This window comes from Thamnophis sirtalis, unplaced genomic scaffold (assembly GCF_051295495.1).
Source record: "Thamnophis sirtalis isolate CommonGarterSnake01/CBP01778 unplaced genomic scaffold, rThaSir2_p1.2 scaffold_9, whole genome shotgun sequence".
NCBI lineage: Eukaryota > Metazoa > Chordata > Lepidosauria > Squamata > Natricidae > Thamnophis > Thamnophis sirtalis.
This window is the reverse complement of record NW_028261389.1, coordinates 24,012,772-24,037,360: the sequence shown is the minus strand read 5'-3', so window position 1 is coordinate 24,037,360 and position 24,589 is coordinate 24,012,772. Positions and strand designations below refer to the sequence as shown.

Here is a 24,589-nt window from a genome sequence, read left to right as displayed (position 1 = left end):
CATCAGCAACCAAATTAATTTGTGAAAGATTTGAATTTCACACACCCCAATGCCTGCAGAGTTCCGACAGCGTCAAGTGTCCAAAGATCTGTGACTCTGGACTCTGATTATAACCTCCGTTGGAGAGGGCAGATCCCGCAAAGCAGATTGGCAAGAGGAGGAAAACCGCCTTTCTCTGCACTACTAGAAGTCCCATGGAGTTCAATGGGACCCTTACCTTACCCTCAAGGAAAAGCGGAAGAAAAGGACCCCGAAATCAGCGGGGGTTTGCTTGAGGCTTACCTCGTCTAGGATGCACCCAGCATTAAGCCAGCTGCTTCCTCCCCAACCCGACAGTCGATTGTTTTATTTCAACATCTCAATAACTTTTGGGGTGCTATAAATGGGAGTTGTCGCCCCAAACATCTGGAAAACCCGCAAGTTCAGAGGGGAAGAGCCAACCCGCACCGCACACTTAAATCACCGGCACACATTTGGTTCCCTACCTTTACAGTCCGGTCGTAGCCGCCTACGTAGTGCCTTTGGGCAAACACGGCAGGCAAGGAAGGCTCCATCGTGAGTTCAAAGAGCGCGTTCCTCAGTTGATGCCCATGCTCTGCAACACAAAACAGGCGAAAGAGAAAGAAACGCGCCGGCTGGGAGCTCCGCCTTTTTATGGATTACACGGCAGACGCCCCGCCTTAAGGGGGCGGGACTCTGGCCGCCCAACCTTTCCCTGTAACGCCGGACGCGATCCTTGGCAAGTAGCTTAAAAGTGTCCGTGAGTCACTCGCCAGTAAGCATGACTTGCTGGTTTTTGCTTTGTCCCCCCCACCTTTCACGTCACAATTCTGATCTCCCAACTTTAGATTTTAAGACTGTACTTTGTGCTTTGGGGCAATTGTAGAATCCCCGACATGTGCGCGTCATCCTATAGTAGACATTTCCAAGCGCAAGTGGCCTGCAAGTCTGCGCGTCCCCACCCCCCCCTTCGAAAACGGTACTCTTTGAGTTCAAGGCGGCGTTGCTCTCTCGTCCCAAGGAAATGGGTACAGAAATGCAGCCTTAGTATAACATATATTGGGCTCTAAGGTGGTTTGGAGTGCAAATCCCATAATCCCCAGCCAGTATGTCTCAGAGTTATGGGAAATGGATTCCAACACTTCAAGCCCGTTCTCAATTGGCCAAAGCTGGAATATGCAATTTGGCCAATTTCTTTCTGGCATTAAAAAAGACATATCTATTTTTTTTAAAAAACGTTCTCTTGAGGATTTGGGATTTTAATCTCTTTGGACAGAGCTTGAAGTCTGGCACTTTTTCCTGGTAACAAAATACTCTGAAATCAGAATGTTTTCCTATCAGAAGAATAGAGGCTGTGTTCACTCAACACACTAAGCCAAAACAAAACAAAGTACATTATACCTTAGAATGATGTGTGTGTTTGTGTCACATGTCAAGCTGTGGTTTACTATGATTTATTGAATGAGCTGCAATTGGCTGAGTTCATATAACATGTTAAGTTTCTGATCCACAATTAACTATATATACAAAACACTATGAACCAAAATTAACGAAAAGTGTGCCATCAGAGAAAATGTCTTTAAAAGGACAAAAATAACAGACAGTAAAGATCATAGAAAATGTTGATTTGATTTGATTTGATTTGATTATATTTATATGCTGCCCTTTCCCCCCCGAAGGGGACTCAGGGCGGCTCACAATTCAAATCAGGGAAGGGGGGTACAGACAGAAAATGAAAGACGAAACATAACAATACATAATTTAAAAACACACAACAGTCATACCATTCGAGACGGGGGGGGGGGGGGGGGCAACAGCTCTTTAGCCCCAGGCCTGTCGGAACAGCCAGGTTTTAAGGGCTTTGCGGAAGGCCTGGAGGGTGGTGAGGGTTCGAATCTCCACGGGGAGTTCGTTCCAGAGGGTCGGAGCAGCCACAGAGAAGGCTCTCCTCCGGGTAGTCACCAGTCGGCACTGGCCGGCGGATGGAATTCGGAGGAGGCCTAATCTATGGGATCTGTTTATATAGTAAAGGTAAAGGTTCCCCTCGCACATATGTGCTAGTCGTTCCTGATTCTAAGGAGCGGTGCTCATCTCCATTTCAAAGCCAAAGAGCCAGCGCTATCCGAAAACGTCTCCATGGTGATGTGGCCGGCATGACTAAATGCCGAAGGCGCACGGAACGCTGTTACCTTCCCACCAAAGTGGTTCCTATTTTTCTACTTGCATTTTTACATGCTTTTGAGCTGCTAGGTTGGCAGAAGCTGGGACAAGTAATGTGAGCTCACTCCGTCATGCGGCGCTAGGGATTTCAACTGCCGACCTGCAGACCTTTTTGATAGATAAGCTCAGCATCTTAGCCACTGAGCCACCGTGTCCCTTTTATCATTTATATAGAACGATCTTTTAATACTAACAGTTTTATTGAAGAAAGAACAAGACCAAAAAGATGCAGATTGTGAGAAGTTGATAAGAGAGCTATATACAGCCAGGCATACTGACACCAAAATAATTGGCAATAAAGCAATGGCTGTGTTCAGACAGCATGGTTTGCCGAGGGTAAATAACTACAGATAGTCCTCGACTTACAACAGTTCATTTAGTGACTGTTCAGAATTACAACAGCAATGAAAAAAGAGACTTATGACCTTTTTTCACATATGACCATGATCAAAATTTGGATGCTTGGCGTCTGGTTCATATATATGAAAGTTGAGGTGTCCAGGAATCAGGTGATCAGCTTTTGTGACCTTCTGACAAGCAAAGTCAATGGAGAATCCAGATTCATTTAACAACATTATTAGCAACTGTAATGATTCACTTAACAACTATGGCAGGAGAGGTTGTAAAATGGGGTAAAATTCACTTAACAAATTCTCACTTAGCAACATAAATGTTGGGCTCAACTGTGGTCTTAAGTCGAGGATCTGTCCTGCCAATTGTCCATGCAACCCTCCCAGCCACGGGAGGCTAACCAAGAAGAAAAAATGTACAAATTAATTATATGTTTTCCTGGATACAAAGATGAACAGCAGTATAAAATATATTAAAGGGATATATATATATACCTTGGAATACGTATGTTAGCATTAGTTAGCATTATGCAATAATCATGAATGCCAAATATGCCTTTGGGACATCCAGAGAGGATCAAAAAAGTTAAAATGGAAGCTGCAATCACTGTTCAGCTCCCAACTACATTTATCCACTAGGATGTTGTTGCTAACATCTTAACATTTTGCCCCCCCCCCTGATAGGAGGAGGATTTTTTCTTGATGAATATATATATATATATATATTCTTCTCTTTAATTATGAATGTAAAAGAAAATTAAATAGGAAGCTTTCTAGCATACCTTTCATTTTTTAAGAACACTTCCAGGTCCAACAGCCATTCTACAGAAAGCAAACATACTGGGTGATGCAAGCCAACCAGACAAAGGGACAAAAGTAGTAAGGTTGGGGTGGATTACAGGGTGGGGTGGATCACGGAAGTGTCAGGAAGAAAATCTTACCCGCTGGCTTCTGGTGAATGGATTGTTTGTGATAGTTTATCCCCCAGTACAGGATATAGTGAACAGAAAATCTTTTTTCCTTGCACCATTTATTTTATTATTATTTTTTTTAGAAAACCCAAGACTCTCAAGCTAGGAATGAGGTCCTGTGACTCCCAACGTTCTTTTTCCTTGCTGCAGTGGGGGTGTTTCTTCCTATGGCTTAATCTCTGTGTTGGATATACGTATATGTACGCATCAAATGAAGAAAATCATTGTGTTGCTGGTATTCTTCATTTGAGTCATCTGAGTTCCACCACTGGAACGTTTATAAGATGTCCATAACTTAGTATAAATCAATTTCATTTATAGTGTGATTTTTAACTTCAAATTGCTAAAAGGAAGTTACTTTCAACTACTGGTGGCCAAGTCAGGAGATGGGAAACATATAAAGCTTCACATTATGTAAACAGCTTTACAACTGGCAAATATTTGTAACACTCAATGTACTTGTTTTAATTAAGCAATTTTCTGCCACCTTCCTGAAATTGAAGAACCGAAGAAGACGCACAGGGATATATAAAGCACTACGCTTTTTGAAGTTTTTTAATCATGCTATTCTGTTTTGAATTGCTATTCTCTTTTGAACTGAGCGGGCTCTGCCAGCAGCTGTATGAAAAAGCAAAAATAAAAAAAAGATCAACAACGCTTAAACATTTGCTCCCAGATCAAAAGGACACAACTTCATTTATCTCATAAATATAAGAAAGAAGGAACATACAGTTAGTCCTCAGTTAGGATTACAATTTCCATTGTTATGAAAGGGTGCAGGTAAGTATACTCGATGTTATGACTTTGGCTGTGGTCGTTAAGTAAATCACTGCAGTTGTTAATTGAGCCACACAGCCATTAAGCGAATCCGGCTCCTTCTCTCAATTAACCTTGCTTGTTAGAACCCAACTGGGAAGGTCGCAAATGATGATCTCATGACCCTGCAACAATTGTAAATACAGGATGGCTGCCAAGCACTAATTTTGAATACATGACTGTGGGGATTAACAATTGTAAGCATGAGGACCGGATGGAAGTCACTTTTTTCAGTGCTGTTGTAACTTTGAATGGTCCCTAAACAAATGGTTCTAAATTGAGGGCTATCGGCATAGGCATTTCCATTATTATTATTACGGCAATTCTCACACTGCGTTGTGAAATGACAGATGCATAGATGGTCAAAATAATCAGGACGGCTGTCACAGCCATTAGATCCAAGCCTCAGTCCTTTTTCTGCATTGGAGTACATGCAAAAAATGGTCAGGTTTCAAATGCAAGGTGGGGGGGGGGCATTATTTTTTAATCCTATAGAAACCCCTGGATTAGTGGTGCAATTCAGCCGGTTCTGTCTGGTTCGGGCGAACCAGATAGAGGCTCCATCCACCCTCCCAGACATCATCACGTCCCATTTTTTATGTTCTGTGCATGCGCGGAAGGTCCTTGGCATGGGCAGAGGTGGCGCATGCAAGTGAAGCTAGTATGTATGTGTGCCCGCGCGCTCCCATTTGCGAACTGGTAGCGAAGGTAAGTTGATTTCACCCCTGCCCTGGATAGATAGATTGATAGGTAGCAACATTCCATGTGTGTTTAAGCTTTAAACTCAAAGCATTCCACAGTTATTAGCGCAATCATTCTTACTGTAGTGCAAGATGGCAAAGTAGAACAGTTTTAAATGAGTTCCATTTTTCAACTGAAAGGCTAAAAACTCTTGGTTAGTTTAACATCACCAAGTGAATTGATCTGCAATTGGCTGTATTTGTAGGCAGGGTTGAACAATTTAGAGGCATTTGTATTGAAAGACAGACAGGGCTAAAGGGATGTTTAACACATTCATTTCTACTCTTATTTTTTCTTTTAAAAGAACCCACTGGCAATTCTACCCTACACACAAATTTCAGTAGCATATGTGTAGCAATTGCAAAATGGGAAGTACAGCCGTCAGTATTCCAGATTGCCCAACATCTGGGGTATCACATACTTCTCACATAAAACTTCTGCTTTGCACCTACAATAACTTGTGGGTTTTTCAGCTCTCTGCCTTATAATTAGGGTGTTCTTACTAGTATTTAATGGCAGGGGGGAAAGAATAACATAGGCTTTTCAATTTTTGGTGTAACTTGGGGTTTTGTCTTTTTTTTTTTTTTTTTTTGGTTTGCTGGGATACTTTTGCACCATTTTGGCTTAAGCAAAATGTGTAGCCCTTTTGCCAATCTTAACAATATCCACACCAGTTGTTCTTTTGTTCCTTCTTGCAGAGTAACAAAATCCTTTCCATTCAGTTCCCTTTTTCTATTTTGGCTAGGGTTGTAAGTTGATGCAAGTTCATGGAAGAGAGTGGTAAAGTAGCTGGTGCTATTCAGCACTCCTTAGTTTAGGCATAAGGAGTGCTGAGGGCAAGGCAGAAGCATCTCTGAGTTTGGTGCCCATCTCTGTGGGCATGGTTGATATGCTGGATGGGGTGATGGAACCTTTGGCAATGAGGATGGAACAGCTAGGGTTGGGGGAGATTGGGGAGTGGTAAGAAGGGGGTAATAGCTAATAGGATGGGGATGGATCAGGAATAGGCTGCTACAGGTTCACCCAGGTTCGGCAGAACCCATAGCTAACGTTATGGCTGGTTAGGGGAACATCCAAATCCCAACCCTGGCTGACCTCGCCCATCCTACCCCGCCCTCTCACCCTGATCCTCCCAGGAATCTCCACACGACCTGTTTTGGATGCAAGGTAAGTACAGGGCCCGTGCGGAGGCCCAGAAATTCTGGCTTCCAGGTGTTGCTGCTTAATGCGTTGTCAGCCTATAATAAAGTTGGTCTCTTCCAGAATTTAATTGTGGATGAGAGAGGTAACCTTCTTTGCATCATCAAAAAAACATGCTGGGCCAAGGAGGTTGGTATGGTGTTATTTGTTTATTTAGTTTATTTATATGATTTATAAAGATTCCCATCTCATACAAGTCATTGGCTCATATACAAGGATTGAAAACACACACACACACACACACACACACACATAGACACACACACTTACACATACATACATACACGTGCATATACAAACACAAAAACCTCATGACATAACCTCAGGCGTCCAAAGACAAACAATAACCAGAATTACCTGGGGAGGGAGAGGGATGTGCAGCAAAGCTCATCTAATCACCTGACCCAAATGCCTGGGGAAACAGCCAGGTCTTCAGGATTTGTCTGGTTTTGTAATGTTCGTTGTATTTTATAAAATTCAGAATATTTCCAGAAGACAAAAAAAACCCCAGCTAAATATAATAATTTTTACAGAATAATCTTTCATTCTATAAAAATGAAGGAAAAAATAAGAGAATTCCCCTCCCAGGGAGGTTTTTAAAAGGATTTTTAAAAATGAAAAGAAAAAGCTCAATAAAATTTATATTAAAAGCATCGTTATTAAAATTAGATATTAAACATAGATAGGAATAGTCACTGGCTTACTAATTTATACCATATAATACTATAGTATGATCAATGCAAAATATATTGAAAAGTATCATAAAAGCTTTTGCACAGTAGTGCATATAGATTTAACCTTTGATTAGTAGAAAATGTTGCCCTTTTCCAAGCTAGGTAAGTAAAGCATTTCTAAAAGCCATTCCTTAACATCTGAAATAATTTTACTTTTCCCATATCTCAATATAATTCCTTTAGCTACTCCCACCTCCACCTCCCGCACAATACAGCCTTAATTCCTGGAATAAAGTCAGATTCCAAAGTTTTACATCACAATGACATCTGTAATATTTAAAATTGTCTCATTAATCTATTTAGATACGCTGAGCAGGAGCTGAGATTCAGGAGGGCCCTAAAAAACAGTGTACCAACTCTGGTCAAGGATATAAAAGTAGTCCTTGACTTACAATAGATCCCCAAATTTCTGTTGCTAAGTGAGACAGTTGTTAAGTGAGTTTTATCCCCATTTACAACCTTTCTTGCCCCATTTTATGGTCTTTATTGTTAAATGAACCATTGCAGTAGTTAAATTAGTCACATGGTTGTTAAATGAGCCAAGGTGGTGCAGTGGTTAAATGCAGCACTGCAGGCTACTGCTAGATCAGCAGGTCAGCGGTTCAAATCTCACCGGCTCAGGGTTGACTCAGCCTTCCATCCTTCCGAGGTGGGTAAAATGAGGACCCAGATTGTTGGGGGCAATATGCTGACTCTCTGTAAACCGCTTAGAGAGGCCTGAAAGGCCTATGAAGCGGTATATAAGTCTACTGCTATTGCTATAAATGAATCCGGCTTCACTGCTTGTCGGAAGGTCGCAAAAGAGGAATTTGTGAATTCAGAACACTGCAACCATCACAAATATGAGTCAGTTGGCAAGTTTCTGAATTTTGATCACATGGTTATGGGGATGCTTCAATGGTCATCAGTGTGAAAAACGACCACTTTTCTAAGTGCCGTTGTAACTTTGAACAGTTCCTACATGAACTGTTGTAAGTCAAGGACTACTGACACATCCCTAGCAAGAGTTAAAGATGGAAAATCCTGAGAACCAGGGAACCTTAAAATCCACAGCCGCTCAGTCTTGCAGGATTGAGCTGAAGCTTTTTCTCGTTTATCCAGACCAGGGACATCAAACTTGGGCCCATGAGCCAGATGCGTCACGCACTGGCCACGCCCACATCTGCTTTAGCGAAGGGGGGGGAGTTGTGATATGTCACGTGATGCCACCATGATGACACGAGTTTGACACCCCGGATTCAGACCCCCACGGCCTCTAGGTACTAGGAAGGGATCTTGAGTGCATCAAATGTTTAGGCCAGGCTAGAGATGTATAGGCTTCATCAGTATACCAGTTACATAATAAGAAGTTCATGACATTTTATGAGACTGTAATAATGTCATTCATACACACACATGCACACATATCTTTTAAATAGTACCATAATTTTTTTATGATAAATACAATAACAACAGTAACAAAACTAAGGCTTTATGTCTAAGGCCATTTCAACGGCCTGGATTTTAAATCCTTCTTAGAAGTATATATAGTTTTTGGTATTTATGTGAAGATCTTCCCTGTGAAACAACTTTAAATAAAATGTTCCGCCTCTCCCCAGAAACTATGTGCCTGTGTAGAAATGCTATAAAAGCCTGGCGTGGAGTTTTCACAGTGCCACCCCTTATGCATTGTGCAAACTGCTAGTGGCAGCATGACAATGCAAAAATAATTTATCAAAGGTATTCACTGAAGAAGTGCGTTCTGTCCCACTGTGTGTGAATTCTTTTCCCGTTAAGGCGTTTCCTGCATGGTAATATTAGCACTTGGAAACAATTGAGCAATTTCTCTGCTGTATTTCCTGTTTCTGTTCTTAATTCCATTTACTGGGAAAGGTTTTTGGACCAAAAATAGGTAGCTAAACTTTAGCCTTTACAGCAAAAGTTCTTCAAACTGCAAGAAGATCCTGCTAGTACTTCTAGCAACTATTATTTGCAACATGATGTCTTCAGGTTTATGAGATCGTATAAAGGTCTACTGGCTATTTGATAACCTTATTTGTCTAGTTCCTACTCTAAAACATAAACTGGTTTGGAGACTCTGGTTGAACAGTTGTATCTGGTTGCATTTGCATTTGCCTCCAGATGTTCTGGCCATCAACTTCTTAGCCTGCATGGATAATCAAATTAGTAATTCAATACATTCAAAGTACACCCGATTGGGGATGGCTACTAGCATCCAGAAGACAAAATGGAGGGAAAGCCTTATAAGGAAAAAGCTACCACATTTTTATATATATAGTCAGCATTTCAGCTGTTGATTAAAACCATACCACCACCACTACTATACCACTAATCCTGCTCAGAGTGTCTGTAATTAGCACAGCATCTAATTAGAGCACCCTGGTCTGTCATGAGGCACCTTCGGGGCTAAGGCTTGGAACGTGGCCTAATATTGTGAGACCTGAACCAGTTTCTTCACCATTTGAGGTCAAAAGCTGAAGAAGTAACCTTGACCCGAATGTCATGCCACCAAAACTGCTATGCCGGAAGAGTTCAATAAGGCACTCATGCTGCCTGAGTCACTGCTTAAATAGTCATTTGTTCCTCAGAGGAGATTCCTCCCTTTCTGAACTAGCATTAAACTGAAGGCCCATAAGAAAGGAACTTTCTCCCGTGTCTTTCTCAAAGAGTAGAATTCCTTCTCTTCAGAAGATGAGGTAAGGCCTAGCTGGCCCTCCACCTATGGCCTTCTCAACAACAAAAGATCATATTGCCAATACAGCAGGGGTGGGTTCCTACCAGTTCTCACCTCTTCTATAGAAGAGGTTCCACAAATCTACAGTGCCGTTTGGAACCGGTTCCAGCTCCCTCCCCCCGCCCGTCCACACATCATCAAGATGAAGAGCGAGAGGAGGAATTATTCGAGTTGAATTCCACAAGTCTTAAAGTTGTCAAGTTTGAACACCCCTGGGGTTTTTTTCTAAAGGGTTAGGGGTGCAAGGGTCTTGTAACTTGACAGCTTTAAGACTTGCATGCTTCAATGCCAGAGTTCCTGAGCCAACATGACTGGAGGAGGAATTCTGGGAGTTGAAGTCCACAAGTCTTAAAGCTGTCAAGTTTGAACACCCCTGGGTTTTTTGTTAAAGGGTTAGAGGTGCAAGGGTCTTGTAACTTGACAGCTTTAAGACTTGCACACTTCAATGCCAGAGTTCCTGAGCCAACATGACTGGAGGAGGAATTCTGGGAGTTGAAGTCCACAAGTCTTAAAGCTGTCAAGTTTGAACACCCCTGGGTTTTTTGCTAAAGGGTTAGAGGTGCAAGGGTCTTGTAACTTGACAGCTTTAAGACTTGCACACTTCAGTGGCAGAGTTCCTGAGCCAACATGACTGGAGGAGGAATTCTGGGAGTTGAAGTCCACAAGTCTTAAAGCTGTCAAGTTTGAACACCCCTGGGTTTTTTGCTAAAGGGTTAGAGGTGCAAGGGTCTTGTAACTTGACAGCTTTAAGACTTGCACACTTCAATGGCAGAGTTCCTGAGCCAACATGACTGGAGGAGGAATTCTGGGAGTTGAAGTCCACAAGTCTTAAAGCTGTCAAGTTTGAACACCCCTGGGGTTTTTTTTTCTAAAGGGTTAGGGGTGCGAGGGTCTTGTAACTTGACAGCTTTAAGACTAGCACACTTCAATTGCAGAGTTTCTGAGCCAAAATTTTGGTTGTTAAGCAAGAGTTTTGTTAAGTGAGTTTCACCACATTTTACAAGTTGGCCACACCCATCCAGTCACATGACTGCCAAGCCACTCCCACTCAGTCACATGGCTGACAAGCCACTCCCACAAAGCAGGCCACACCTATAGAAAAGGTTCAAAAAATTTTTGAAACCCACCAGTGCAATACAGGTAGTCTTCAACTTACAACCTCAGTCAAGACCAAACATTTTTTTGCTAAGCAAGACACTTAAGTGAATTGTTAAGCCAAACTGGTTCCCTCCCCCCACTTGAAATTACTTGTCGGAAACCAGTTGGGAAGGTTACAAATGATGATTACATGACTCCAGTGCAACTGTCATAAATACATGCCAGTTGCCAAGTGCCTGAATTTGATCATGTGACCAGGGGAATGCTGCAATGATTGTAATTGTGAAAAATGGTCATAAGTCACTTTGTTCGGTGCCGTTGTAATTTCCGAACGGTCACGAAAAGCTGTAGATCGAGGACTACCTATATTTGATTTATTTTAAAAAAAAAAAAATTAGTAATTTAATTTTTAAGATGGCAGTGGATAGGGTGAAGATGACTTAATGAATCCATTTGATCCTGTCTGTAAGCCTTGAGATGTACTTCAGACACGAAGCACATCCAGAAGTACTACATAGCTGTACTTCTTTATTGTAAGGTAATATTAACAAAAACTTGCAAGGCTAATTTTTCCTCCCTGGCCTCTTTAGATCAGGAAACCAGGGAGGTTCTCTTCTAAGACAGTGTTTTTCAACCACTGTGCCGCGGCACACTAGTGTGCCGTGACATAGTGTGAGGTGTGCCGTGGGAAAAACACTTGCCCCCCCTCCCCCCCAAAATCATTTAATCTCCCGCCGCCGTGGCGAAACTGAAAGTCGAGGAAAAGCACTTCGTCCCAGAGCTAGGGCAAGCCCCGTGGCCGTTGCACACATGCGCGATCCCATTTTCTCCAGGGGACAACGAGCCCGAGGAAGAGGGAGCCGCGCAAGAGTGGGGCTTGTCATTGCAGGCTGTGGGCTGACCCTGTTAGCCGCTAAGGAACGCGTGGCCTTCACCGCCCTCGCTTTTGTCTGCTGGGTAGTGAAGGCGGCGGCGGCAGAGGAGGAAGCAGCCCGGCGTCGCTGCTGGCCGCGCGCTCCCTCGCTCGCGGCCGGGCTTTGTTCCCTCCTTTCCCACTCTGTGCGTAGGAGAAAGTGTGTGTGTGTGTGTGTGAGAGAGAGAGAGAGAGAGAGAGATCCTTGATTGAAAAGGAAGAAAATTGATTGATTGGAAAGTCCCAGCTTATTGCCATCTCCTCTTGTTTCTTTCTGGAAAACTTTCTGGATTTCTTTGGAGCCATGAGACATATACCGTAGGAAGAGGAAAAGGCAAGACTTGTCTGTTTTCCAAAAGCTTCGAATTCAAATCATTTTTTACTTTACTTATCACTGTAATTGAGCCAGGAATTATGGTTGTAAGTTGTGGGTAAATGGATCACCATGTGATCCCACCTTATTTTATGACATTTTTTGCAGCAATTGCTGCAGTCATTAAGTGAATTTGTTTTCTCCAATGGATGCTTTTTATTGGACATTAGAAGTAAATGGCAGGAACTGACCAAAAACAATGGCAAAAATCACAGTCACACGATCCCCAGTCACTGCAAATGGATATAAAAGTGAGCTGGTGGTGGTGTTGCAGCCAGAATTTTGAAAATGAGCCATAAGTGGTTCTAGGGCAGTGTTTTTCAACCACTGTGCCGCGGCACACTAGTGTGCCGTGACATAATGTAAGGTGTGCTGTGGGAAAATTACTTTATATATAGTCAATATAGGCACAGAGTTAAATTTTTTAACATTTTCTAATGGTGGTGTGCCTCGTGATTTTTTTCATGAAAAAAGTGTGCCTTTGCACAAAAAAGGTTGAAAAACACTGTTCTAAGACATCTGCCATGCCCCCATTCCTTCAGCAGGCTCAGCTACCTCTTATATAACCATTGCCTCGTTCATGGTGTCAAACTTGATTTCATTGAGGGCCACATCAGGGTTGTGTTTGACCTCCACAGGGCGGGGGGAGCAGCCAGAGTGGCCAGCTCAACATCTGTTTTCGGCTGCAACGGCTTCGTGCAGCCCTCTGCCAAAAAAAAAAAAACAGAGTTCAGGAGGGCTCCACGTTGTTCCCCCAAGTTCCATTTTTGGCCATGATGGCCTCTTGCAGCCCTCTGCCAGTGAAAACGGAGCTCAGGTGGTGGCACGTGGTCCCCTGGAGCTCCGTTTTTTACCGCAATGGCCTCCTGCAGCCCCCGTCAGCGAAAACGGAGCCCAGGGGGGCACATGCGGCCCTCCCGAGCTCCGTTTTTGCTGGCAGAGGCACCACGGGCCAGTCCTTCACTGTTTCCAGGGCAGCCCCACAGGCCAGATCTAAGCACCCCACGAGCCAGATCTGGCCCACAGGCCTTGAGTTTGACACCCCTGGCGTAGTCTATGGCTCTTCCCTCTCTCTCCAAGCTCATTCCTACCTACCATTACATTGTCTGACTGTTCACTCCAATTCCCAATCAAAAGCAACCAAAAAACTGTTTTCCTTAACTGCTTGTATTACTGCATCACACTTGCTTGGCCCTTGGATATTGCTTTCTCTCACTCTTTCTCTTTCTCCCCTTTTCTCTTTTGGCCTTCAAACCACCCCAAAAGGAATATAATTTACGGTATAAATACAATTGGCAACACTCTCTTGATTTTAGTAAAGATGTCAAAGTTCATTTCTTTAAATTGATTTTTTTAAAACTATAAACAGTTACAAGAGGACAATCTCCATCTCTTTATCACAAAAAACATAAAAAGATTACCCCTTCATATAAATATATTAGTTAAACAAGATAATGCTGAACTACAGCATTCTCCACTAATGGCCCTTTTGGCTGACGTCTGAACTTTGTAGCACAGCAACAACTAGAAAATTAGTTTCTCCCATATAGTTAGGCTGGCTTATCAGGCTAAATCATAGTGATTTACTGTGTTTATTTTTGACTTAGCATGTTGTGTGAACCCAGTTATTATACTTAATAGCTTGGCTTTTATATGAATCCAGATGAATGCATCTTGTTCCACTAACCATTTTTAAGTCAGATGACCTACTATGATGTATAACTCAGGTCTGTATGTCTTGAGTGCTCATCATTCTCACTTTGAATGAAAAATTAATCCTTCATTTTAAGAAAATGTGCAGTCTTGCCTTAGCGTTTCATTTACATTCATTTTTCAATGTGGTGGCCTTCAAAATATGTTAAACAAGAATTCTTTATGGAAGAGGACAACCTAACATATATGGAGGACATTAAAATAGGAATTTTTATTTAAATATAACGATTCTTGAATATGAATAATCTTACCAATTTGGTCAAGTTCAAGAACGAAATAAGGAACATCCATGGACTTCAACAGATCCTTCACCTACATAAAGCACAACATTTCATTAAGATTAGCAACTAGAATTTTTAAACACACCCTCCCATTTTGCAGTTTAATATTATAATCAATAAACAATGAGAACAACAGCGCTTTCTTCTACCATTTTTGCTGATGAAATGTTAAATAGAACTCAAAAGCCTGTACGCCGTTCAAGTCTACTAACTAAAAATATTGCTTAAATATAACTTTGGAAAAGATGAACATAGTTATCTTTAAAAAAAAAACAGGTTTTGACATTTTAAGATATTGTGGCATAGGTTTTATAAAGAAAATGGTGTGAGCCTGCTGTTTAGAATAACAGAATCCATAACTTTTACTAGGGATACTGCTTGGCTTCTGAACTGTATGTCAAGGATGGTACTGCATAAATTTCATGAAATTTGTATTTAACTTACCACGTTCCCCCCAAAATAAGACAGGGTCTTATTTTCTTTTGACCCCTGAAATAAGTGCTTGGCCTTATTTTCAGGGAGGTCTTATTATTTTTGAGGTGCAGGAGGCGGTGAGTGTGGTCACCTCATGGCTGCTGCTGTGTTGCAATATTTTCGGGGAGGGCTTATTTTGGGGGAAACAGGGTAATATTAAATACTCTTTCCCCACTCCTTTGGGTCACAAGGTGTTGGAACCCCCAATAGAGTGATGGTGTCACATGGATTGCCATCTAATCATTTTACTGGTTGTTGGTTTATTTTTTTATGGATTTTTTAAAGGTTTTGCTGAATTTTCTGTAAGCCTTCCAGAATCACCTTGCTTTAGTTGAATAGTTATGTAAACATTTTAAATAAATACCTAAATCAAATACAATTACTGTGTGTTCCTCTCTGGCCTTATACTTCAGAAGGTTTCTCTCTTTTCACAAAACCTCACAAATGGAAACAACTTTTGGTAGCCATATGTATCTAATATTTTTGAATGCCACACAGGGCCCTTCAAGTAAAGGACACTCAGAGCCACATGTGGATAGCCCACAGGGATGGGATTCATTTTTTTTTACTAGCGGTTCAGTGGGCGTGGCTTGGTGGGCATGTCATGGCTTGGGTGTGGTGTGGTGTAGCTTGGTGGCCATGGCTTGGTGGGCATGGCAAGGGAAAGATACTGTAAAATCTCCATTCTCACCCCACTTCAGGGGGATGTTACTGCAAAATCCCCATTTTCTCCCAATCATCTGGGACTCGGGAGGCAGAGAATAGATGGGGGCGGGGCCAATCAAAGGTGGTATTTACCGGTTCTCCAAACTACTCAAAATTTCCACAACCAGTTCTCCAGAACCGGTTAAAACCTGCTGAATACCACCTCTAGTAGCCCATCAATTGAATGCCATATGGAAAGAGGTGGAATGGGACAATTTGCCACAGCCAACTCACTGAGGCCAACTTGCCATGGACAACTTTCTACAGCCAACTCACCAAAGGCAACTTGCTGCAGGACAATTCACCACAGCCAACTCACTGTGGGACAACTCACAGCGGGGAAATTTAACAATTCTATTTAATTATTTAAAATAAAATGTAAAAATATTCTAATTTTTACCATTCACATTTCATTCTGTCCCTCTTTTTGCATCCATTCTTTAATTATTCTATTACACTCTTTCTTTAATATTAGTGTAACTTTTGTTTTGCAATGAGTTGGCTGTGGCGAGTTGGCCGTGACGAAGGGTGTGGCCTTTTGCCTTTGAAGAGACATTGAAATCATGGAATTTCCTCTCTAGGAATTGAACCTTTCATATTGTCTTTTTCATTCTCAGATTAAGGCAGGCAGTCTGCTCGAGCAGGTTGGGGCTCCCCTGGTTGCTTCCTTCCCAGTCACCTGTGTTGGATCAGCATAAATAGCGCTGAGAATGTAGGTTTTATTTAAAATATATTCGGTTAATTTGAATTAAAGTGAAGATGTTTAGCTCAGCAGTTTGCAGCTTCAGGGTTGGGTTTGAAGGCAGAGATACAATCATTGAAATAAATGAAAATGGACATAAATCTAATTTATGGGTCTTCTCTAAGATAATTAAACTGGAATTCCACCCATTTTAGTAAAATAAAACAAATAAATGAAAATGACTGGTGGTACAGTCTAATTGTATACTGCTTTAAAAACATCTCCCACATTCATTGGATCTTTCTTATTAATTTAATAAGCAAATGAAAGTATTTTTCCTTCTTGTTAGCAAGACAAACATCTTATTACAGATAGTCTTTACAGCCATTCAAAGTTACAGTGGCACTGGAAAAAGTGGCTTATGACCATTGCAGTATCCCTATGGTCATGTGAGCAAAAATAACACACCTGGCATTTATGACAGTTGAAGTGTCCCGCAGTTATACGATCACCTTTTATAGCCTTCTGACAAGCAAAGTCAATGGGGAATTCAGATTCATTTAAAAACCATTTTACTAATATAACATCTGCAGTGATTCACTTAAAAACTGGCAGGAAAGGTTGTAAAATGGAGAGAAACTCACTTAACAACGGTCTTGCTTAGCAACGGAAGTTTTGGGCTCAATTGTGATCATAAAATAAGTGGAAGATTACCTGTAGTGCATTTCCATCTTTAAGATTTATGAAATGGATTTCTCTGCGATCTATATGAAATTCGGTAAAGCTACAGCTTGCATTTAGAGTTGTTCAGGAGAATTAAAGTAGGGAGGGGAATTATTTATTTGTTTATGAGATTTGTTTGCCACCCATTTCACCCCAAGGCGACTCTTTAGTTTAAACTGTTCCCCTTTTCAGACTATTTAATCTTTATATTGCAGCCAATGCTTCTTGATAAAATAGGGAACAATTAGATACCACGTGCCAGAATAAGCCATTAAATAGCACAAATTTAATGTGAATAAATGCCATCATCAACTGTTCAGCCAAGATGGCCAATGCTAGGCAGGAGAGCTGCTAAGAAATTGTGGAAACTCTTGACTTATACATCTGAACAATAATGGATTTGGAAAGATTACATAACAAGAACAGAGAAATAAGAAAGCTACCACAGATAGTTCATATTTTACTAGCTCGGTATCAAGGCAATGAACTGCCAGATTCTCTGATGTTTCATTTAAATCAAGAGGTGGAGAACTATGGTCCTTCTATGAATTGTGCACTTCAACTCCCAGAATTCCCGAGCCAGCATGGTTGGGTCAAGAATTCTGAAAGTTGAAATCCATAAGTCACAAAAGGGCCATGGTTCTCCACCTCTGCTTTAGATACACATTCTGCATCTTTGCATCTGAAAACAAATGCATTACCTTTCCACAGAGTTTGCAGGTGGAATCGCTGAAAACCACAACACTGTTTTCATCAATGAGTGTCTTGATTGCCAATTTCCAATCTTTCTTATTAATAGCAGCCTCCACATTTTTTCCTTTGCCCTGAATTTGGGATGTCTTCTGCGTAGCATTTTTGGTGGCTGCAACAAAAATAAATATTATTATTGTAATAAACTAGATTACAGCTCTTTTCCTGAATTTGATACCATCCAGAATGTATTGCAACAGCCATTTCCAGATTACTAATTGAGAAATCCAAAAGTGTATGAAATATGGAGGGATTAGGGAAGCCTATGTATCAAGAAAGTTTACTGCTAACTCTCATAGCAAATTAGAAGATTCGCAACAGAGGTGGAGATAGCGTTCTTACATGGGTTGACATTGTCTGCCTTCCGATTGGACTGAGTCTGATTAAAGTTAGTTAAGACACGCCCCTTGTTGCTAGCCTTATCCAGCTTTTCAACTCAGTCCACTTCCAGGACGGCTGTGTCATCGCTTTCTCCTGAGGAGATTATTGAGTCATTGGAAAAATTACTTCTGGTAAAAGTTTCTACTGTCAATATTTGTGGCTAACACCTGCTCTGAACTGTCAATGGGGACAGGAACAATAAAAGGGCTTCAGGGCATTAGATTGCCCAAGGACAGTTGGTTGCCCACAGGGGCTGCAAAGTGAGAGAGTGTCTAGCGCTCTTGGATGGTCACTCTGGTGACCAGGAATCCCACTTAGTGTCTTGCAGCAGCAGTCGTTTCTAACGGAGCCATTGACAGCTCTAATAAGCGGCTACAGCGCAGACGCATCTCCCTCGCAGCGCAGCATTTTCTGGCAGATTGTAATTGCCTTTCTGATCGATCTGCCGTCTGGATTGTGAGAGCCTTTCAGTTTGCAGCTACCGCGGCGCCCCAGGAGAGAGTCAGGTGACCTGTTTAGAGCACTTTGCGCCTTTTTAAACTGCCGCCGTGCTGTGGTGTCACTAATTGCTTGTCCTGTGACTTGGGCTTTGCTGGAAGAGCCTTGCTGGATGAAGTGCTTATTGGAGTGCTTACTGGGAGGCAGGTGAGCATTCCTAAGCTGATTTCCCCTGCCTGGTCTGGTTAAAAGAGCCTCCATTTGACAAGAGCCTTCTCAGACCGTTAAAAGGGGCATGAAGCGCCATTTTGGGTTTTTTTGACAGCTGTCAAAATGGCGGACACAGTTGAAAGGCTTTCCCCTCAGGACATTTCTAATGATGCCCAGGGGCTTTTAATTGCTGTGGAAGCTTCTACTCCCCAAGCTGGGTCCTCTCACAAGGGGACCTGAGGCTAACCCCCAAAGAGAAAAAAGTCTTCTAAATCAACTTCTAAGACTGATAGGGAGAAGAGCCCTGTTTCTGACAGTGCTGAACCCAAGTCACCTCGTAGGCATTCCTCCTCCTCTTGCAAAGGGGATCGTGGGTCTCAGGTCAGAGCAGTAAAGCTGTACAGTCTTCACCTGTTCCATTGGAGCAAAACCCTGGGCCTTTTAGTCTCCTATTTCCCATAAACACTTTGGGACTGTGGGGTTCAGGAGCTGACTTACAAAGCCACATGTTGCAGGATGTTCCCTTCGGGATTGGAGGATGCAGGTCTATCCTTCTAGTATTATAGCAATAGCAATAGCAGTAGACTTATATACCGCTTCATAGGGCTTTCAGCCCTCTCTAAGCGGTTTACAGAGAGTCAGCATATTGCCCCCAACAATCTGGGTCCTCATTTTACCCACCTCTGAAGGATGGAAGGCTGAGTCAACCCTGAGCCAGTGGGATTTGAACCGCTGAACTGCTGATCTAGCAGTAGCTTGCAGTGCTGCATTTAACCACTGCGCCACCTTGGCTCTTAATAGTATTGTCCAGGTCTCTATCTGGGGCAAGGCGTGACTTTTTTTTTTTTTAATAAATGTTTTTTAATTTTAATTTAAAACAGGTACAGCATCTTTCTTTACATCTGTAGAAAATGTGTCAATCAATTACAGATAAGTTTTGGTACATCTCCTCCACAGTCAACCAACATAACTCATATTAACTCCAGCATTATTATATATCCATTTTCATTTAACTGTAATTATTATTTAGAGATATTAATAAAAGTAATAATCTTGAACAATACCTGCCCACACTGGTGGGAAAGGAAAAAATCAAAAAGAAAGGGCAAAAAAATAAAAATAAAATAAAATAAAAAATAAAAAATAAAAATAATACCAAAAAAAAGACAAAAACGACAAGGGACAAGGCAGGAAAACAAAACAAAACACAGGTATCTATTATAAAAAAAAAGAAGTATATCAACTGGTTACAACATGCTTTGGTGCTTCTCTTCCATTAACTCATATTAATTCAAATATCTTAACTCGGATATTTACCATATCAACATCATTATACCTCCAGTTTTAATTACCTATGGTTATTTAAACATCCTTCAACCTTAGCTATGCCAAAGAATTAATCCATAACACATGCTGACATTTCATTTACTTATTTGTAAAATCCTCTATTATCATCAAATCCTCATGTCCTATTTTAGCTGAACATCCATAATATTTAATTATATCATATATCATAACATTTTCCCAGTATTGATTAACATTTGATTGTATGTATTTTATTTAGTTTTTTTAATAGTGATAATTATTGTAGTTAATACTCTTTATGTATAATCTAAAAATGTTTTCTCATATCCAATTGTTAGTTATCATATCAACTCCACATTATATACTATCAATATCAATTATTATTCAACTGTATCTGTTACAAAAAAGAGCAATTAGGTTTAGCTAGTTTTCAATTGTATTCTTCAATCTATCAGCCAGTTCCAAATTATATACATTACTATCCATATCAGTCATTATTCAGCTATATCTATTACAGATTAAGGTAATCAGATTTAGCTAATTTTAAATTGCGTTCTTCCATCTGTCAGCCTGTGTCTCTCCAATAGCAAAATCTTCTCAAACCAATTGCCACGCGTTGGATAAATTTACCAAATGTTTTTATAAGCAATTCCAAACAAAGGTATCTTCGCACCTTTTGGCTCTGAATGTCGGTGATGAAATAATAGTGTTGTCCCGGGCTTGTAAAATTTTTCAAATTGACTTTAATTCTCAGGGGTGGAGTTTTCATTTCTCTTACACTCTGTCTCTTTAAATGAATCTTCTTTATAGCTCCCCCCTTCCTTTCTTCCTCTGAGATAGACCAGACGCCATTTCTCACATTTTCCATTTGTATTTCAGGAACATTCAAACATTCAACGGTCTCAGTTTTTCCTTCATATTTTAAAATCAGATCCAATTTTCTTTCCAATCTCTGAAAAGAGTCAAAAAGCTCTCGACATGCGGAAAAAAGAATCTGGAGTGAAGCCATGATGTGTCGCAGTTAAAAATTACAAGTAAAAAGACGCTGAAAACTGTGCAATCTTATCTGATCGTAAACACAACCAAGTAATAAAAATGTCAAATCGTGAAAGGCTAATTAGTAGAGAGTAAACTTTACGATCCCCTTAGAGAGAATCAGAGGGGGGGGATGTCGAAGAGTTCCTTGAAGCTTTTAAGAAATAAAGTAGCCACCAACCATAAATCCATAAAAAGGAGACCAATTCGCCGCTAGATCCTTCTATTCTTTGGTTTCAATTAGCTTAGGCTTTTAACGCGGACAGTCTCTCTTGAATAATAAAATCAGCTTACCAGATGACATCACTTCTGCCATTCTTAGGGGCAACCTGCAGTTTCATTTAGCACGCAGCTAATCCAGAAAGGAATTGGCAAGAGGGGTTAATACCCACCCCCCCAGAGACTTTGCGAACGTCTCTGAGGTCACTGGGTCTCCCCTCACCTTTCACTGTCGTCTCCGGGACAGCTAGGGTTCAAAAACCCGTCCAAAAATCCTTCGGTATAGAGGGATTTCAGGAATAGCCTGAAACTCCATCTTCTCACTGCTAAGCCCCGCCTTCTTCTCCCTGGGCAAGGCGTGACTTTGACCTCATGATAACTACCTTGGAGGCTCATGATTTCTCCATCAATACGGCCAAGAGCCATCTAGACTCCACTACCCGGATTTCGCATCTAGGGGTGTGGATTGATTCTGGGTATGGTCAGGTCTTCCTATCGGAGGACATTCAGTGGTTTCTCTTACCCTTCCAGAAGGCTCGCAGGAGTACGTCCCTACTGAAGATCACGTTCTGGTGGATGTCCTCCGCTCTCTACGCTGGTGGAGGTCGACAGCCATCACCAAGGGCTGCCACTTCAGGGTGGTTCACAGGGTGACGGTCACTACGGATGCCAGCCTTTAGGGCTGGGGGACTCACTTACAGACACAAATGGCCCAGGGACAATGGGACCAGGTGAACAGGACTCGCAATATAAACTGGTTAGAGCTCAGAGCCATCCACCTGGCCCTCCAGAACTTTCTCAACAGCATTGCAGGTCAAAATGTACTGGTCTTGACGGACAATGTGGCCACCAAGGCCGATGTCAACCGTCAGGGTGGCATGAAGTCCAAGGATCTCATGAAGGAAGCCATGGAACTGGGCCTCTGGACGGAGAGGCACCTGACTTCATTGTCTGCAGAACATATATCGGGGGTGGTGAATGTTCGGGCTGACTGGCTCAGCAGGGCAAAGGTGGACAATGTGGAATGGAGCCTCCATCCTCTCCTTTTCTGACAAATCGTGGCCCACTTTGGCCAGCCTGCTGTGGACCTGTTCGCCACCCTAGACAATGTGTGGCTCCCATGTTTTTATGCAAGGTTCAGAACACAGGGGGTAGAGGGGACGGACGCTCTCAGGTGCTGGTGGCTGCCAGAGTACTCTATGCATTCCCCCTGCTTCCCTTGATTCCTCGGGTGTTCCGCAAGGTGATTGCCGAACGGGCAGAGATCATCCTGGTGACCCCGCATTGGCCGCAATGGCCATGATTTGCAGACCTACAGACCCTATTGATAGCCAGCCCCTGGAGGATTCCTCAGACTGCAGGTGCCCTCAGCCGGGGTCACTGGAGCATCCAGACCCTCAGTGGCTCCAGCTGACCGCCTGGCGCTTACGCGGCACTCCAGGAGGCCTTCCATGCTTCGCATATATTATGCCACCTGGAGTATATTTTGCAAGTGGTGCGATGATATGCCCCCTCTGCATCTGTACCCCAGGTATTGGAGTTTCTCCAAGATGGGCTGGAGAAAGGGTTATCACCCAACACATTGAGAAGGCAGGTAGCAGCTCTCACCACGATCTTGACTTGGGAGGGGGGGGGACAACTTGTATCACATCACCCGGCCATGAAAAGGTTTCTGAAAGGGGCTGTCAATCTGAGACCACCAGTGGTTCACCTTTAACCCATGTGGGACTTGCCCACGGTTATGTCTGCCCTAACGGAAGCCCCCTTTGAGCCCATTTGGTCAGTGGACCTACAGTTCCTCTCTTGGAAGGTGGCCTTCCTGGTGGCCATCACCTCCCCTAGAAGGATCTCGGAGCTGCAGGCTCTGCTGGTGAGGGAAGATCTTTGCATCTTCCATACTGTCAGGGTTGTGCTTCGCTTAGATCCTTCATTCACACCAAAGGTCTCCTCGTGGTTCCATAGGGTGCAGGAGGTTGTTCTGCCCAACTTCTGCCCCTCTCCTGCTCACCCATTGGAGAGACATTGGCACAAACTGGATGTGCGAAGAGCACTTAAGATTTAAATCTCTTGCACTGCTGACTTTAGGAGATCCGAATCCTTGTTCGTCTCCTTTCAGATTGAGACCCTAGGTAGGAAGGTATCTGCCTCTATCAGTAGCCATGGTTGTATAGCCAGGGCATACACTTCCCAACATCAGACTGCACTTGGGGGCATAACAGCCCACTCCACAAGAAGTGCAGCTACTACAGCAGCCTGGGCCACTCAGGCGTCTCTTGATGAGATCTGCTGGGCAGCAGCCTAGGCTTCACCTTCTCCATTCATCTCACATTATATGATTGATAAATTTGTGTCCGCTGATGCAGCATTTGGCCACAGGGTCTTACAGCTCGTTCATTTTGCCACACCTGTTCCGGATCAGTCTGGTTCCTTCCCGTAGGGACATGTGGGCTTGGATATGTCCCATGTATGGATGCTATCTCCACCTCTATTGAGGAAGGGTGTTAGTACTTTCCTGATACGCCTCTTCTAATAGGGTGGAGATAGCATCCATCCCCTCCCTTTCTGACTGATCTCGTAATGTGCCATTTACTGTTATAAGAACGTGTTATCTGCTATGACTTACAATGAGTTCTGTTCAAAATTTCTACTGTAAATACTCGGTTCATTTCTCTGGTTTGAGAGGTTTGTTTGATAAAATGTTTGTGCAATGACACATGAGTCTGTATAAGTTCTTCTTCACTGAAAAGCTGGATAAGGCTAGCAACAAGGGGCGTGTCTTAACTAACTTTAATCAGACTCAGTCCAATGAGAAGGCGGACAATGTCAACCCATGTATGGATGCTATCTCCACCCTATTAGAAGAAGCGTATCAGGTAAGTACCAACGCCCTTTCTATTAATGAAAGTGAGTCTAGCCAAGGCATGGGATATTTTGTTTAGATGTATTATTTTCTGCTTCTGTAAAACCAGATGAAGGATTTTATTCAGAATAACAACCACAGCATGGGAATTTAATCCGCAAAAAAGAAAATGTAAGAAAAAAGTTAAAGATAGGCTAAATGTCAGTACTATGGAACTACATCTAACATTACTGGGAGTAAAAAGCCCCAAAAAGTAGACAATGAGCTGGGCTAAAAGTTTTGGTATGGGAGATATGGATGTTTTAAACTATTCTTTTTTTAAAATAATGTAAAGTCTAGACTCTAGAACGGTAAAGTTGTAGGTATTTCTGGAAAGGCATTTGCAGCAGTACATGGAATATTACAGCTAGAGCCATAGAACTATTTTTATGACATGTCTTACTGAAGACATGTAAAAACTCCTTTTCTACAACCCTGTAGTCCTGAGATGGCGAACCTATTGCACGGATGTCACGCAAAGCCCTCTCTGCCGGCACACAAGCTCAGCTCCACCACGCATGCCGCGTGCCTCCTGCTGGCCAACTGGTTTTTGGATCTCTGCCACGCATGCATGGAGGGTGGGGTGCATGTGGGGGATGCATGTGCGTGGATGCATGTGCATGC

General features: G+C 42.3%; 1 protein-coding gene across 2 annotated transcripts in view; it reads right to left on the bottom strand.

Annotated features, from left to right (window-relative positions):
- TXNRD1 (thioredoxin reductase 1) overlaps positions 1-24,589 on the bottom strand; it is a 70,268-nt gene that overhangs the window by 37,579 nt on the left and 8,100 nt on the right. For both annotated transcript variants that reach the window (XM_087723082.1, XM_087723083.1), the window contains 3 exons: positions 17,430-17,590; positions 14,115-14,175; positions 486-595 (listed from right to left, as the gene is read on the bottom strand). In XM_087723082.1, the coding sequence (XP_087579208.1) occupies positions 486-595; positions 14,115-14,175; positions 17,430-17,590 (332 nt within the window). The remainder of the gene's footprint in view (positions 1-485; positions 596-14,114; positions 14,176-17,429; positions 17,591-24,589) is intronic.